General features: G+C 50.3%; 1 protein-coding gene across 1 annotated transcript in view; it reads right to left on the bottom strand.

Annotated features, from left to right (window-relative positions):
- Tp73 (tumor protein p73) overlaps window positions 1–10,015 on the bottom strand; it is a 58,364-nt gene extending 48,349 nt beyond the window's left edge. The window contains exon 1 of the mRNA XM_041652110.1: window positions 9,891–10,015. Within this exon, the coding sequence (XP_041508044.1) occupies window positions 9,891–10,015 (125 nt within the window). The remainder of the gene's footprint in view (window positions 1–9,890) is intronic.
- Between the last annotated feature and the right edge of the window lie 8,117 nt (window positions 10,016–18,132).

Here is an 18,132-nt window from a genome sequence, read left to right as displayed (position 1 = left end):
GTGCAGGTCCCAGAGCTAGAGCTCTAGTCGTCAGGGTGGGCAGCATGCGCCTTTACCCTTGAGCTATCTCACTGGCCTAGGAATTGTAGATTTTGTTGGAGTTTTTTTAGAGAGAACATGCATCCTGTGATGCAATGGGAGCCACAAAAGATCCAGGATCTTCAGAGGAAGACTTCAGGCTGAATTACACTTGGCCGTGGTACCCGCTGATGGCAGAAGCACCAAGGGCCCCCAGGGGAGCTCCGAATTCAGAGACAGTTGTATCATGCACATCTGTCACAGCCTGTAAGCACAGCTGGTGTATGGGCTGCCTCTGGCCCCGTCCTAGCCCTGCCTCCACCTCCTCAAAGCCTCAGATAGCTTCTCCTCTTTGCTGAGCTGGACCTCTTCTAGGCCTGGCAGCGCCTACACTAGTGAGCCAGTGTAGCACAAATCTAATTGGTCTTAATAATAAAAACCCGGAGTCAGGTATTAAGGTGGTGAAAGCTGAAAGATCAGGGAAGCAGAGCAGCCAGTCACTAGTTCTTACCTCTACGAAATCCTCAGACCGAATTGGATATCCTGTCTCTTCAAGTCCTCAGACTGAACCCTGAGCTACTGTCTCCCCCCACCTTATATTCCTCTCTCCGCCCAGCTATATCACTTCCTGTCTCCACCTCCCTAGTGCTGGGATTAAAGGCATGAGCCACCACCTCTTGGCTCTGCTTCTCTTTTCAGATAATTCAATCTCTTATGGAGTCCAGGGTGAACTCACAGAGATCCATCTGCCTCTATCTCCAGAGTGCTGGGATTACAGGTGTGTGCCACCATTGGCTGGCATCTATGGCTAACTAGTGGTTTAGCACCACACTCTGATCTTCACGCAAGCTTCATTTGTTAGATCACAAACAAGATAGCACCACACCCCAGACCACAGCAAGCTGCCGAAGATGCTCTGTGACCAACTCAGACCTCAGCACCTGCTGCACCCCACAGAGTCCCAGCAAGCATGGGAGAGTCAGGGGGTACATCAGTCAGGCCTGCAATGCCCAGGGCACCAGTAAAGAATAGGGTTATAGAAGGAAGTTAACGCATCTAGACAGCAAAATCTCTTTGAACCAAAGACAGCACAGCTTATCACAGAGGTCTAGCAACTTTGAGTTGGAGTCATGCCATTAACTCTAGCTTCTTATTGGCTAACGCTTACAGATTAATTTAACCCATCTCCATTAATCTGTGCATCACCACAAGGTCGTGGCCTACCAGCAAAATTTCAGCGCGTCTGTCTCCAGAGGCAGCTCCATGGCTTCTCCCTCATTCCGCCTTTCTCCCAACATTCAGCTTAGTTGTCCCCCCCCACACACACACACCACCTAGCTCTGTTCCCCTATAGCTCTGCTATAGGTCCAAGGCAGTTCCTTTATTAATCAGTGGTATTCACAGTATACAGAGGGGGAATCCCACATCACCAGGGTGACCTTGAACTCACAGAGATCCATCTGCCTCTGACTCCTGAGTTCTGGGATTAAAAGATCCATTGTCACCACTGGGTGATCCTACACAGAGAAACCCCAGCAATTCTGACTGAAGGTTCCTGGCAGGACCACTAGGCCCACACAGACACTGTCTTTTCTCTTCCAGTCAGCAGGAAAAAACCCCAGAGGAACACACTGTGATCAGACCACCCCCACCATGGTATATCGACATGATGTCACAGTTAATGTGGTCTGTCAGCGGTTCACTTCACACCGAGTACTGGGCTCTGTCAACCAAGTTAGAGATGAAGCAACCAACGTCCCAAGCCCACAATGTTTGAGACCCCCAGGGACTCGCCCCAGTCATTGGCCATCCTAATTGGGGTTTGAGCTAAAACAGGTTTGTTGGTGACCTAATGAAAGTCACTGGCTGTCCCTGTCCCCTAACGGAAGCTGCTGACTCTTCTGTTACCTCACCCTGCCCGTTATGGCTGGTCTTAGTTTCCAAGCAAAAGTTACCGCCCTCTGAACCTTCCGTCTGGCTCCCACATGTTCTGGTATCAGCCCTGTCCTTCTCCCAAGCACCCCCTCCTTGTCCCCCGTCACCATGGCCCTGGACACATGCTACTTCTACATTCAGCTGTCCAACTCTTCTTCCCCGTCATTGTCCTTGAAAGCTGAAGGCAGCCTTCATCTTGGACAACTCTCAACTCTCCTCCCCCACCCTCGTCTATATCACCCAACTGGAGGTGGGGACACAGATGTCACTTCTCATAGAACATAACAATTAAACAGAATGGGGGGCATCCTGCCCTTGCTATCCCTACTTTCTCCCATCACACCCCCCATTCCTGCTATGCCCATGCTTCACAACCACGTATGATATACCAGACACTCTCAGTCATCCTGGGCCATCTGTGGGGACAGACCCTCACACCTGCTAGAACCCCAATGCCCATCCTCCCCTATGTAAGCTGTGAAGTCAGAGAGTCCACATTTAGCCGGGAGGCAGGCCCTTCAGCAATATGGGGATTTTTGGGTATGCTAATGATCCTCTCTCTCTAGGTCAGCAGGGGAAAGCCCCAGAGGGACCCACCTTGGCCACCCCTTTCTTGGTAACTCTACTACGTGATGTCACGGTTAATGTGGTTTGTTAGCCGCTCACTTCGTATTAGCAGTGAATGTTAATAAACAGAAAAATGGAAATCAGAAGTGCCTAGTAGTAAGTTGGTGATGACCACAGAAGGGGCTCTCCATTGCCCATTTCAGTCATTCTGTGGCCTTTCTTCCAGAGAACTCAAAATGCCCTAGCTAGCACCCATGAGATCCTCTCATGGAGGGAAGGCAGGTGTCAGGCTCAGGGACATGGCCAGGGAGTGTCCCTCTGGAAACCGCAGTGTTTCTAGGCAGTGGCCCAGTCCAAAGATAGGAAGCCAAGAACCTGGCCCCAGGGGGCCCTGGTGCCGGGAGCCTGTCTCTCTCAAGCGGTGGGTGCAGCTAGGAGAGTTGCTGCTCTCACCTAGTATGCTGGGCAGAGGCTGGGGTCCCCCCTGATGTGCGGCAGAAGTACCTTCTTCCTCAGGGCCAACGTGGCAGTGACAACCGCCTTCGCCTGTTGGTCCTGTCCCAGATGGGAAAATCCCGACCTTCAGGCAGCCATTCTGCTCCCTAGCCAGGTGAGGCCCTTGACGTCCAGGTGGCAGCTGCTGCCCTCTCCCCAAGCTGGGGAAGTGAAGTACTGGCGAGGGGAGACAAATTTAGCCACTCCGTGCAGGGTGGGGTATGTTATGTGAACTATGAAGCAGCTGCTTTCTCTTGCCTGGGCTGAGGCCATCAGCCGCAGTACGGGAATGGGCTCATCCTTCAGGTCACTGGGGTTCCCTGGACTTCTCAGAGGAGATAATAGTTGGTCAAACTTCCCACCCATGCCAAGTCACCTGGCACCCTGTGGGGACTCAGACAAGACCAAATGAAATGAGTATCGCAGCATGCTGACCTGTGCCCCTCAAGATGGCACATATAAGAGAATAGTGTGTCCCGCATCTTATTATCAGGGACATGGCCAGGGAGTGTCCAGCTAGCAAACAGCCACAGAGGCTGGGTCGCCCGCTCAGGGCGCATAGTAAGCACCCACCTCTTGATTCCTGCACTTTAATCTCTTCTTTCTAAGGTGGGGAAGCTCAGCCAATCACATCTGGCTAGGGTGTGGCTGCCTGGAGCCCGGATAGAAACACAGGGGTAGATAGGTGCGCATTCTCTCTAAGGCACCCCCGCCATCACGAGCCTCCTTCCCAGCTCTCCTTCAGCAAATCCTACCAGCGCGCAGTCCCTCTCCAATTCCAAGCCTGTTGTTAAGAGAAAACCCGGAGTTTCTGTCTCATGTCAAGAGCCATGATATGGGACAGTAGAAAAGAAAATAATTTATAAGCTTTCTTTGCCTTTCCTCATATTTGTTTTTGTCTTTATCATACCTTTCATTGAATATATATGTCTGTATATGTCTATATAGGTCATGCTTAAATCTTCCACAATGAATAACAAATTTCCCTGCAGTAATCTTTGAAGTTTCCAGGAAGAAGATGGGGCCCCACAACAACAACTCCACCTGGGTAATATGACGTCATGATGCTGATAGCACTACTACAAGGCCTGTTTTGGGTACCAGCTGCACAAGATGGTTCCAACTTGGTTAGCTGAAATGGTGCACATCTTTTACGACATTCTGGCCAGACCTCCACAAAATACTCAGAGACTATTTGCAATTTTACCAAACCAAATACTAATCTTGGAATTTAACCATCGTTTACTTTCACAGGATCCCCTAGGAAGAACGTCTCCCCCATGACAGCTGGAAGCAATTTTAGAGGATGATGTCCCCTCTCCCAGCAGAGTTTGCCCTCAGGTTTAGGGACATCATTTAGGGGTTGGTTTCAATTGGTATATGGTTGAGGGGTGGGGAGGAATTTTATAGGCTCAGGGGTGTTCTTGAAAAAAAAAGGGATAATTGGTGATGGGATAATAGATTGGTATTTGTGAGTTATTGTTTTTAGACAATTATATTGGTATTGATTCTTGTATATTGATACAAAGTTAAATTATATTGAATATTGTATGCATGTATGCTTCTACCTCTTTTTGAAACTTTGTTTATGTATTGACATATATATTTACCATATTGCAGTGTACACTACTACCTCTGATCAAGATACTTATACATTGTTTACATTTGAAGGTCATTGTTCTTATTTATTGCACAGCTGTTTATTGTCTTAGTCTAAGTTAGATAGGTATTGAGAATTATAGATCAATAGTCATCTATATTTGTCATATTTATAATTAGGCTAATCAGGTTCTTTAGATACATAGAGATTATATTCATTATAGATAGTATAATCTTCAACCTCTTCAAAGAGCTGTAGAAAATGGCCTTTAATCTAACCTAGAGTTCCATGGTAATGAGACACAATCACTCCTGGCAACACCCATCTACTCCTGAGAGAATGTTGAGCACCAAAGACACTCCACCTGGAGCCTTTCTATTTGGCAGAACTGGCCTTTGGGCAAAGAAATGCCCATACCTCAACCACTGACAGAGATATCGCTAAATGGATAAAACAGGACTGTCATATCATGCAAAGACGGGGTAAGATAATTTTGAAAAGTTTCTTGCCTTTGAAAATGGTATGTCATTTATGTCAGGCCTTAGCCAAAGTTGGTTGCCTCGATGCTGCAAATGAGACTTTGGGTGATTGCCCAGGTAGTCAGTAGTCTCTGTCATTTGTTGCACATTTTGGAAGTTTCTCAATTGCACTTCCTGTTTATTCAAGTAATATTACTTCCCTTCTCAGATCTTTGATGGAGTTGAAGATTAGATAATTGTAGTTACCCTCCTCATGATTTAGCTAAACTTAATTTCAATACATTATTTAGACCCCTTGAAATAGAATGCTTAGTAAAACTTTTGTTATGCGTTTCTTGCTTAATATTGTTTATTGCTTGTAATTTTATATTTGGTATCTGTTCCTGTTGTATATGGTTGTATTGGGTTTGGTTCGACCTTGTTTAGACAAAAGGGGGAGATGATGGGGAAGCTCAGCCAATCACATCTGGCTAGGGTGTGGCCGCCTGGAGCCCGGGTAGAAAAACAGGGGTAGATAGGTTTCTAGAAGTGACAGCACTTCCAGTATGCACTCCCACCTTCCCGGGGGAAGCCCCCACTTGTTTTCAAGGCCCTGCCCACATGTAGACCTTCAGGGATTCCCCGTCCTCCGCTGACCCGCTCAGACCTTCCTTCTGCCCCTAATTTCACACCTACATGTTGGGGTGATATGGGACACATGGCATCTACCCTGACACTCAGCCCTGCTAGGCACCTAAGCCAAGTCCCTTCTGCTCCGTCCACACAGCCCACCTCCGCCACTCTCCAGTTGTGTGAACCTGGGCAGGTGACACCCCATCCCGAGCCTCCGTGTTCTCATCTGTAAAGGGATGATCATGGATCCTCATGCCCACCACCCGTGAAGTGAAGTTAAGAGGGTGACCATGATGCAACAGCGCTGGGCAGGATGGTGTTGGATGCACAGCAGAGTCATGGCTCCTTTAGGATGGGGTCACAGTGGGAGAGAGAAAGTCAGGCCCTACTGTAATGGAAAGGCAGAGTGAGAAGCAGCATTTGTGGACAGAGATAGGTCAACTCTGGTCTCTGCCATCGCTGCATCTCTGGTCTCACTCCTCTTTGAAAGTGGTCTCAAGCCTGCTGAGCACCTCCATGTAGCACGAATTCTAATTGGTCTTAATTAATAAAAACTGGAGCTATCAGGGGTGAAAGCTGAAAGATTAGAGAAGCAGAGAGGCCAGCCACTAGAGAGTTCTTACTTCTACCAATGTCTACCAATGCTCAGACCAAAGAGGTGATCCTGTCTCTATGAATCCTCAGACTGAATGCGCTGAGCTTCCATCTCCTCCCGCCTTATATTCCTCTCTCCACCCAGCCATATCCCTTCTTGTCTCCACCTCCTTAGTGCTGAAGTTAAAGGTGTGTGACTCTCTAGTACTGGGATTAAGATGTGAGCCACCACTGCCTGGCTCTGTTTCTCTTTGAGACTGGGCCAACCTCGTGTAGCTCAGGGTTGCCTTGAACTAACAGAGATCCTTCCACCTCTGCCTCCTGAGTGCTGGGATTAAAGGTGTGCACCAGTACTGCACTGCCTGGCCTCTATGGCTAACTAGTAACTTACCCTGCACTCTGATCTTCAGGCAAGCTTTATTTGTTGGATCACAAACAAAATATCACCACACCACCTCACTCACAGGACTTCCCAAGAAGAGAGTTGATATCTATCACATGGAAGAGGTGAGTCGGGGATAACCTGATTATCTGGGGGGCAGAACAGATGATACCTGTGATGATGCCAAAGGCTGGTGCCAGGGAGGACCAGGAAGCCAGATCTGGACTCCCACCCTATGCCCTCAAGTTATGGTGGCTGGAAATCAGGCGACAGGTGAATTTGGATGGTGGGGGTCATAGACCTGAAGGAGTGAGTTCCTCTGAAGGGCCAGGGGGACGGGTGGTACAAGTGAAGGGAGCTTGCTGGTGTGACCCCCCCCCATGCACCATCAGTGCAGCTGGGCAAGACGTCCCCTGTCAGTGTGCAGCAGCAACCTAGAGGAGGTCCTCCAAGGGAGCCTGGCTGGAGAGAAGCGGGTGGCAAGACCGGTTCAGGCCTGCAAGGATAGAGTGGAAAGGGAACTGGGTCCAGCGGCCGCCTAGCACTGAGCAGGGCTCATGCTGAGGGAGAGGAGAGATGGGAGCCAGCAGCCAGGGAGGGTGTCTGTCTAGACACTGTGTATACAGGTGTCCAGAGCAAGTCTCAGTGGAGAGAGTGCCCACCTCATGGGAGTTGTCACGGCCTCGCCCTATGACTCAGCTCTTCCATGTGCCAGGCTGCCGGTCACCCTAGTTCTTTCAACCTGCCCAATGAATCCCTCTATTCCAAACCCATTTCTACCCTGCTCACAGGGGTCAGATGGTCTTTTTGCCTACTGGTCACCATCGTTAGAGGGCCTGGGTTTAATCAGAGAGAGTCAGCGGCTAGGCAAACACACTGCTGCCAAGCAGAGGCTGCAGGTCACGGAGACAGGCCTCAGGAGGGCAGATGGAGCTACTGAGGACAGTTATGGGGAACCTCCAGTGTACACCCTGATCCTCAGACCTCTGCACTCACCAGACCTTCAACAAGCCACCAACTTAGGGACCCCCATCTCCTCCTGTGTGTGGAGCCTAGATTCTCTAGTCCCTAAAGAAGGCTGTGACACCTTCCTTGCATGAATGGTTTATGCTAAGCTCTCAGGAGAATCCTGGACAAGATTGTTACCAAGAATCCGATGTGGATGGCTGTTCTATGTCTGTAATATAGCCACCTGTGGGTCCTCATGGCCCGACTTCCATTTGGTTTTGGATGTGGAGGGTGGCTGGATGTGGAGGGTGGCTGGATGTGGAGGGTGGCTGGATGTGGAGGGTGGCTTCTTGCAGGCACTTCCTGTCCCGTTCTCCTCTCCAAGGGACTCATCTACTTCTGGAGAAAGTTCCAGATGACCTTTAACCTGTAGAACTAGGTGCCAAACACCCTAGAACCCTTTGTCTCAGGCCCGAGGCTGCAAGGAAAGGCCCTACACTTCCAGGTAACAGTCCTACAAGTCATCTGTAGGACCAGATGGCTGCAGAGCCTCACCTCTCGGGGTCTCCGGACAGCCCTTGGCTCCCCGAATGTCATGACATCGTCTACAGGAGTAGAGACCGTGTGTGTTCAGATAAAATGCAGAGGTCAGACCTGGCCATGCTGTTCAGTAAGTAAGTGTACAGTCTAAAGTTGGCATCTAACAAACAGACATTGGTGGCAGAATTAATCATTTAGTGTGATCAAATGGCATTGCAGGTCAGGGAAGGATGGTTGAACCCCAGAGTGAGCTATTTGGGGATAAAATCTCACCATTTGCACCCCAGGTCTGAAAGGCTCCTATAGGGGCTGTGTGAGATAATCAGCAGTTAAAGGCACCTGCTGCCAGGCTTGATGGAGTTCAGTTTCTGGAATGTACCCACATGCCTTCATACACATATACACACAAAATAAACAAAAGACTAAAATAACAAAAAAGGAGCTGTATCCTCATTTGGTCTTCGATCTGTTGGAAGTTCAGATTTTAGAACCCAAGGAGCTATCACTGGCCATGTGTGGCACCACAGGGACCCGTGTCCTCTTGCTGGCCCTGTGAGCTTTCACTATAGGCACAAGACCCTCACAGCATGAGACCTGCTATGAGGGTCTCTTGCCTACAGTGAAGGCAAATGGACCAGCAGTTGAAGTAACCAATCAGATCAGAGATACCCCAAGACAACCAGCCATGGTGATATATGCCCGCAATCTCAGCACTGGGGAGACTGAGGTAGATGATCAAGATTCAAGGCTAACCTGGACTACAGTGAAATCTAGGTTAGCCTAGGCTACAGAACAAGACCCTATTTTAAAAACCGGAGGCAAATATCTCCCAAACAACATTCCAGCCATCTGGGCTCCAGGGCCAAGGCTAGGAAAGGATGATTAGACACAGGGGTGTGGCCCATACACCCAGATTCCCTGCCTCCCCACCCACCCTCTCACACACATATACACACCGCCTCACAACACACCACACAACTGCGGTGTTCATATGTGTGCACGCACGTGTATGCTCACGTGTTCTCAGGCCCCACGGTGACCATTTCTGTTTAGGATTTTCTCCAGCTCATCCTGCTAGGACCCTATGTAATCTGCCTGTCCCCCTGTTCACAGGACAGCAGCAGGAGCAGGGCCTGCTGAGCTCAATCTACTGTCCACACTCGGGCCGCCTACAGACATACACATGAGGACCATGAAGGCTGAAAGAGGCTGAGGCTAGGCAGTGGAGGAGACGCTAAGGAGAACCAGTCAGTTCAGCGCAGTGGCAACACCCTGCAGGACAAGCATGGCCTCAGAGGGTCCAGGTAGCTGCTTGGTGTCTCTTGGGCAGGGAATGAAGAGAAACCAAGGTGATTCAGATGAATGAAGGCTGCAGAGATGCCAGAATCACTTTTGTTCCCATCCTGACTGGCCATAGCACAAGGTCACAGACAGGGAGGCCCTGAAGTTCACTCAGGGCAGATGGCTTCCCAAAGGACCATACCACAATGCCTTGTCCCATCAGAACCACAGAAGTACCTCCTCAGATTGCCTTGGCCACCAGCTTGCCTATGGGGCATGCCTGTTCACACAGTGCCTTACTTCTGGGCTACCAGGTGAGAGTCAATGGGGAAGGGCTTTTGTATCCTGCTGGCACTCTGAGGCTGTTGTCCCGTGAGGGAGGGGGACAGCAAGAGAACCCTGCCTTCAGAGCTGAGAGTCAAGCAGAGCCCATGCCTACCTTGGCTGAGCCTGGGCCCTGGGTAGGTCCGTAGACTTGGATTGAGGTGCTGGAGGCCCCGTGGTTTGCAGGAGGGCAGTGGCAGGGCAGTGGCAGCAGCGTCCCAGTTGCCTAGGTGATGACATTGGAGTTACGGAAGCTGGGAGGCCTTGTGGCCAGCTCCAAGCCAGTGGGTGGAGCCCGGCTGGGAGCCCTGGGTCTGGGGACCAGCTAGTAGGCTTACAGGTGTTGTGCTGACTTGTGTTCATGACCCCTGCTCCTGGTGACCAACCTGAGGACACGCTCCCATTACCTGGGAAACTTGAGTTCAGGAGGTTAAAATCACAGAGGGTAGTTCCTGTTGATGGTCCCAAGCACATAAACAAAGCCAGAAGATGGTACAGTCAACCCATTTACACCTCGGTACCACCTCTCTCTCCCCTGAACAGTTCAGAATAAGCCCTGGGAACTCTGACGTCTCAACAACACACCTCCACGTGTTGGTGGCAGCAAAGTACCTGTCCTTTTGCATGATAGGAACCATGTCTTTGTCCTGTTCATGCCCACACCTAACTCCAGTTGGTGTTGACCCGGGAGGATGAGCAGCCAGAGTGCTAAACTCAGAATTTCTATCTCATGTTTCTAACCGCTAGTCAGAGGACTTCGGAGGTCCTACTACACTCCTGTTGCAGTGTAGTTTATGCTGATAAGCTATCATGGGCCACTGAAGCTTTGTCAAAGCAGACTATGGGAATGGGGAGGGTCCCTTGTCTTCCCCAAACCTCTGTCCTGATATAGGCTGGCCCCCTGACAGCACACGGCCAAAAGCTTTTGCTGGGAGTGTGATGACACACACCTTTTAACTCCAGTGCTGGGAGGCAAAGGCAGGTGGATCTCTGTGAGTGTGCAGCCAGCCTGGTCTACAGAGTGAGTTCCACATGGTCCAGACATAGTGAGACCCAGTCTCTAGAAGGCAAACCATTACCAACGGACATTACTACTGCTCTTCTCATGAGATAAACATGAAACATCAAACCAGAAGCTCACGACATCCGGCAGAGATATCTGGAGTAGCTTGATTGGTAGAACCAAAGTAACGTCATCAAGTCGGGGGCTTAGAGATATCCAGCAGAACTGACAGGGGAAGTTGAGGCAGTCAGTCATAATCCTTGACCATTCAACGAATGAGCTTCCAAGCTTCCCATTGCACTGCAGGCATTTTTAAGATTTTAGAAAACATTAATTATGCTTACGTGTGGGTATCGGTTATGTGCACGTGGGTGTAGTCCCCCTCAAGGCTAGAAGTGTCAGGACCCTGGAACTAGAGTTGCAGGTGGTTTTGAGCTCTCTAATGTGGGTAGTGGGGACCCAACTCGAGGCCAACCTGGTCTACATATCAAGTTCTAGTATAGTCAGGAATATGTAGTTAAACTGTCTGAAAAATAAGGCGATGGGGGAGTGGCAGAGAAAGAGAGATGGATGGACTCAAACTCACAGAGATCCACCCGCCTCTCCCTCCCGAGGGCTGGGATTAAAGACATTCACAACCACACCTGGGGAGAGTATACTTCTTTAATTAACTAAGCTGGCATACTAAACTGCCACCTAAACTTCTGTGCTTAAACCCACAGACACAATCACCCCCCAGCCTCAAGCAGGGATGCTTCTCCTTACAACAGACAGCGGTGAATATAGAGATTCACCTGCCCAAGATGCCAAAAAGAGACAGATGTGGACCCAATCCTAAACAAGTAACCTAGATCCCCTCCAAGGCTCAGGGAACAATGAGAATAGAACCCAGAAGAGACTCAAGCAACTATTGCAATCATTAGCTTAACTTAACTTCACTTCCTGCACAGGTCACACAAGCCCAGCCCAATCAGCAATCAGTCAAGGAGGGGAGATGAGGAGCTTAGCCCTTTACCTCTGAACTATTGGCTATTAGTGGGTTCTGGGAGATGGGGAACCACGGTCTTCGGTTATGTACCCTGTGCTGAGCCCAGTGGGCTCCAATGGATAGCTCTGAACTCACAGCCATAAGTCGGTCTGGCTATTCTTGATGGGTCACTAAGCCAACATAAGGGTGGATGGGTGAAAACAGTTAGTACCCAAGGCATAATATGTGAAAGTTCAAAATTAAAAATTATAAAAAGAAGAAATGTCCACCTTGTCATAAGCTACAAAGAAAAGTGGGTGGTGATCACGGCGGATGTAGGAAGCAAGAGTTCCACAAAATGCCAGTTCAGAAAACGTTATCTGAGATGGCGGCGCTTCTCTCCTGGATAAACTCAAGCCTTACCCAGTGGCCAAGTCTGAGCATGGTGTAACAGGTGACAGAAGCTTTGAAGGACAACACACCCTGGGTGGACAGACCCAGAAAGGGAAAGAGGTGACCAAAGATGACCTATCACCGATCCTATCTCTGGATACCTTTCACCTTCCAGGGACCCAAGGCCCAAGAGGTAGGGCATGTGCGCACACACACACACACACACACACACACACAGCTCAGGGATACTTGTGGGTATGGCTGGTGCTTTTCTGGGTTCTCTAGGAATAAGCAGGGAGCCCAGCATCTCTGCTACTTGAATCCATCTATTGAAGGACAAAAATGAGCGGGAGGATGGATGGGTGAGCGGGAGGGAGGATGGGTGAGCAGGAAGGAGGATGGGTGAGCGGGAGGATGGACGGGTGAGCAGGAGGGAGGATGGGTGAGCGGGAGGGAGGACAGGTGAGCGGGACGATGGATGGGTGAGCGGGAGGGAGGACGGGTGAGCAGGAGGGAGGACGGGTGAGCGGGAGGACGGACGGGTGAGCGGGAGGACGGACGGGTGAGCGGGAGGGAGGATGGGTGAGGGGGAGGATGGATGGGTGAGCGGGAGGGAGGACGGGTGAGCGGGAGGGAGGACGGGTGAGTGGGAGGACGGACATGTGAGTGGGAGGGAGGACGGGTGAGCAGGTGGCCAATCACATCTCCATTTTTTTGTTTTGTTTTCCAAGACAGGGTTTCTCTGTGTAACAGTCCTGGCTATGCTGGAGCTCGCTTTGTAGCCCAGACTGGGCCCGAACTCACTGAGATCCACCTGTCTTTGCCTCCCGAGAGCTGGGATTAAAGGCCTGTGCCACTACCACCCAGCTTCCATTTACAGCTCAAGGCATGTCTCAAGCTGTTTCCTGAACAGGTGACAGAAAGGCAGCCAACCCCAGCGCTAGGCAGGGAATTCAGCAAGGAATTCAAGAGGCCAGGGTTAAAGATCTGTTTTCTCCCCATGCTCCAGGCCCACGGAGGGTATCCAGGTGTGGGGAGTGCTGATGAGTACAATGTTGAGGTGAACCTGGTCTCACCTGCTGTAAAGTTAGTAGCATCAAACAATGAGTGTTTCTTCCCACACAGGATTGGAGAACTGAGCCAAAGTGGCTAAAATCGAGGTGTGGCCGCATGGGCTCCCTCCATCCCACAGAGGCTGCTGGAGGGACCGCCTTCCGCACCTCTCAACTCTCCCAGGCACCCAGTGTCTAACCACTGCTTCTAGAATGGCACCCTCTCCCCAGCTCTGACCCATCTCTCTCTCTATGATGGCACTGGATTGCCTGGTTAATAATCCAGAATGACCACGGTTGTCACAGTCCCTGAAGCAGGAGGACAGGATATGGTTGCCTTAGAGAGCGAGCACTCCTCCTTTGTCTCAGCTGAGTCTTGGGTCCTGGCCCCGCCAGCTCCTCAACCCCTACAAAAGTCCCAAGAGCAAGTAGGAGTTCAAGAAAGGATGTGACAGACACCTTGTATTGACGCTTTTCATTTGACATGAATGTTACCAATACCATGAGAAGAGCTACTACCCCTGTCTACTGAGGAAGTGGAGGGATTGATGTATCTAACATATCGTTCATGACGGAGACAATGTTCACCTCATCTGCGCTGGCAGAACATTGACTCTTTTCTGTTTTTTTGCTTCTGTTTTCACTGCCGCATTCATTTTCACAGATAGCAGACCTGGGTCTCCTAAACAGAACCTTGGCCAAATCCTTGTGCCTCTCACTGCATGTGATTGAGTCCCCTGTGTCTTACCCAAGATACAGGGAACAGGCGCTCAGAGAACAGGCACTAGGACATCACTAGACGTTGCCTGGCTTACTGAAGTTTCTGATGGTCCCTTGAGTGGCAGATCCTAAACGCCCCTCCTGCCCTACTACAAGACTTATCCCCACGCCTCTCCGAATGATACAATGCATATCCCAGGAGCACTGGCTTCTGTGTTCTGCCTGGGATGTCTTTTGCTGTGCTAGGCTCAGTGACCTCCATATTACTCAAGAGGCTTGCACTCTGCAGGACAGAAACCTCAGCTTCAGACTGATGTCACTGAATGACAAAGGCTGAGCTTACAAACTTTTGGTTCTTGAGCCCCACAACAGTGCCTAGTATACAACAGGTACTCAACAATGAGCAAGAGATGAATTATTTCATAGTGGCTTTGTGGGTGGATAGATGGACGGGTGGATGGATGGATGAATGGATGATGGATGGATGGATAGATAGATGAGGGATAGATGATGATGGATAGATGATGGGTGGATGGATGGATGGATGAAAGATGGATGGATAGATGGATAGATGAATGGATGAATGGACAGATGATGGATGAATGGATGGATGATGGATGGAAGGATGGATGGATATATGATGGATGGATGGATGGATAGATGGAGAGATGATGGATGGATGGATGATAGATGGACAGATGAATGGACCGGACGGGGCTTTTGATTCACGTAAGAACCATGATAACCAAGACAGTGCAAAGCAATGATATGAGAAGGTTCATCCTAAGAATCAGGACTTGACAATTTAAATATATACACAGCTCAAGTGCTATGTTATTTGTCTAAATGAATATTTTCTGGAGACTATGAACTCTTGCACAGTCTAGGTGCCAGCCAGGGTTTGAGGCAAGCAGTCCAGGGTTAACCCCCACTATAAAGTATCACTGTGACCAGGTGAGGAGTGCAGGACACATCTGGTCTGCAAGGTCCTTCAGGTGCCCTCCAAGTCCTGTGAAGCCTGGCACCTCGCTGGCATTCCAGGAGAACCGATGGCTAGCGCTCACCCTGTCCCTGTGAGATTTCGTCAGTAACTTCTTGCGTGGGAGACATTTCCCGATACCTGATGAGAACATTCAGAAGTGAGATGGACACTCTGTTCCCACACTAACTTCCCACCATCTTCTGACAGAGTTTTTTTTTCTTTTTAAACAAAATTCCACTAGGTAACCCACACACAAGTTTGGCTCTGAGATTCAAAGAATTCGAAAGCATCTTACAGGGCCAACAGGAAAGAGAAGGAGGGGCTGGAGAGATGACTAGAGTTTGAGTCCCAGCACCCACACCAGGTGGCTCACAACTGCTGGTAACTGCGGTTACAGAGAGAGCCAAGGCTTCTGGCTTCATGGGCATCTACACTCAGTGCACATACCTATACATACACATGTACACAGAATTTAAAATAAAACTTAGAAAAATGAAATGGAGCGGAGGATGGCAGTTGTCATGTAGAATCTCTAGTGTTCAAAATGGCTCAGGGGTCTGATAGTCTCCCAGGCGGTTTGCACTGACTCGGAAGAAGCTGTGCGACTCAAATGTGTTCAGTGAGCTCACATTTGAGTATCAAGAGCAGACCCTGTGTGGTTCCGGTGTCCTACTCATCACATCTATCACACAAAGCTTGAGCGATGCTCGTGAAATTGCTCTGACCCCAATCTCGCTGTCGTCCGCCTCACTATTTTTATCCCCGTCTGTCGTTTTCATATTAATCCAATTAGCGCTCTGTTTACCGATGCCTCATTTTTTAATTTGCAGCTTCATTCTGTAAGCTCAGGGACACTTTCACAACCTCGCCTCTCCTCCCTCATTACTGCCAAATAATTAGTCAAGGAGGTGTCCCCGATCAAAAATTAAGGGCCCCGAAGCAAGCTGGAGCATGCCTTATTCCAAAAGAAAGAAGAGACAGGAGGCTGCTGCAATTACAAAGGCTTGTTGATGGGGGTTGACCACCGGGGGGGGGGGGACTGAGTAGGTGGTGGCAGGAAGAGGGGGCGCCCACATTGTCTGATCCAAGCCTTGCAGATCAAGAAAGTGCTGCCTCTAACTCCCATGGGAATCTCTAGCAGACCCTTCTTCCCTAGTCTGGGGACTGAGTCTAGTCTGTTTTGTGTGGTAGAGTCCCAGGGACCCCAAAGGAAGGGGACTGGGTAAAAGAGTGGTGGGATGGGCTGCTTATTGCTTGTGGTCTGGGCAGCACACATAACAGGAAGTGCCCACTGCCACCTGCGAGCTCATCTTCCCTTTGTGGCCCTACAGCATCTGGCCAGGGTTTCTGGGGTTTCTGCAGAAGAGAGACCCCTCTCTAGTATAAGCCCCTGCCTCTGCTGCTGGTGAGATCCCATTGAAGATCCTGCATGCCCTCTCCCACAAGGGAGAGGGAACTCTCCCTTGATTCCCACGAGGGCCAGGGAACTGAGAGTTGCCAGGGGTGTTCTCCAGCAGGGCATGTCCTAGAAAGTGGACATGCCTGGCTGAGCCTGGAGGTCTCGAAATCCAAGTCCCCTGGTTTAGCTAAACCCAGAGGAGGGCACAACTCGGAAGTCACTCCCAAAGTCCAGGATATGGTACAGGATGGAGTAGTGTTTCCTTGCTTTCTGTGAAGGACCCACTGAGAGGTGTACACCACGCATATTGTCCTCACAAGGAGGGGCCATGTCCCTAACTAGCACAGCTTCCCCACACAACCCCTCCCAGGGATGGCAACTTCTCTGAGCAGCAGGTGAGCAATTAAGAGTCCTTGTTATCCCCAAAGGGAGGGATCTGGCAGCTGTCACTGGGCAGGGACATTGGGACAGCCCTTCTTAGATACAGCAGCCTGAGCCGGCTGACAAAGCCTGTCTTTGCAGGTCACCTGCCCAGGCAGCGCCTACTCCAGGCCCTGTCCCTGGTTGGCAAGGAGATGGGGTAATGGGGAGGGTGGTGATGCCCAAGGAACCTATGCAGGGGCTGAAACCAGAGAGGCTGCGCAAACTTTCCCGGGTGCCTGGTATCCCTGCGCTGTCCCTCCAGGGGTTCTCGGGTGTGGTCCATGGTGGCTCAGGGAAGATCACAGGAGGAACGAAGCCTCGGCTTCTCCAGAGAACTTGGTGTGGAGGCAGGCGGCTGACTCACTCAGGACACTAGCTCAACACAAGACACAGCGGCATTTGAGAAAACAGTAGAAGTGGGGCAGCTGTCCTCTGTCCCCCACCCCTTCCCCCTGCAGAAGCCCATTGATAAATGAGACTGTATGAAGTGCAAAAGTGCAGCCGGCACTGCCCCCCCTCCCGCCTGCGCTCTATGCACTACAATACAGTTGGTGAGCTTTGGGCAAGGGGCTGGAGGTTGAGAAAACACACACAGAGACAGACAGACACACGGATGTCTAATTACTGGTAAGAAGCCCTTTATTTCATAGCACCATGGAGGCTTAAATACCCAGCAGTCAAGTGGGCCAACAGGTGAAAAACCCATCCTCTGGTCCTCTAGGCACAGCTTTTAGTAACTCCAATCAGAAGGCTCTAGCAGGGAAGAGCAGCTGAAGGCCGGGACTCCAATTGGTCCCAACACAAAAGACTTTGTATAGAAAAAGAAAGAGCTACTTGAGCAAAGAGACAGCCCCGAATGGGAAGAAGTCTTCGCTGGCTATATATCTGGCGTGGAATTGACGTCCAGAAAACACAAAGAGGGACTGAGGAGGGGTTCAGCTGTTAACACTGGCTGTTCTTCCTGGGGAGCTAAGTTCAACTCATAGCACCCACAGGAGCCCTAAGACTCTCTTCCGGCCTCCAAGGGCTCCAGGCACACATGTGGTGCACAGACACGTATGCAGGCAAAATATCCCTACCCATAGAATAACGGAATAGATACAGAACTCAAAACTCCAAACACAGGGCCTGCAGAGATGGTCCAGCAGTCAAAAGGGCTTACTGCTGTAGAATAGGATCTGGGCTCCATTCCCAGGACCTGTACCAGGTGGCTTCCACAACTGCCCATATCTCCAGCTCCAGGGAATTCGACACTTTCTGGTCAGGCACACATGCCTACACATACATAAACATAAAGCAAATAACCAGGATGGTGGTGGCACACACCTTTAATTCCAGCACTTGGGAGGCAGAGACAGGTGGATCTCTGTGAGTTCAAGGCCAGCCTGGTCTCCAGAACAAGTTCCAGGACAGCCAGG

This window comes from Microtus oregoni, unplaced genomic scaffold (genome assembly GCF_018167655.1).
Source record: "Microtus oregoni isolate MIOR12 unplaced genomic scaffold, Mior012 000005F_ref0000423, whole genome shotgun sequence".
NCBI classification, from domain to species: domain Eukaryota; kingdom Metazoa; phylum Chordata; class Mammalia; order Rodentia; family Cricetidae; genus Microtus; species Microtus oregoni.
This window is presented reverse-complemented; position numbering and strand designations above follow the sequence as displayed.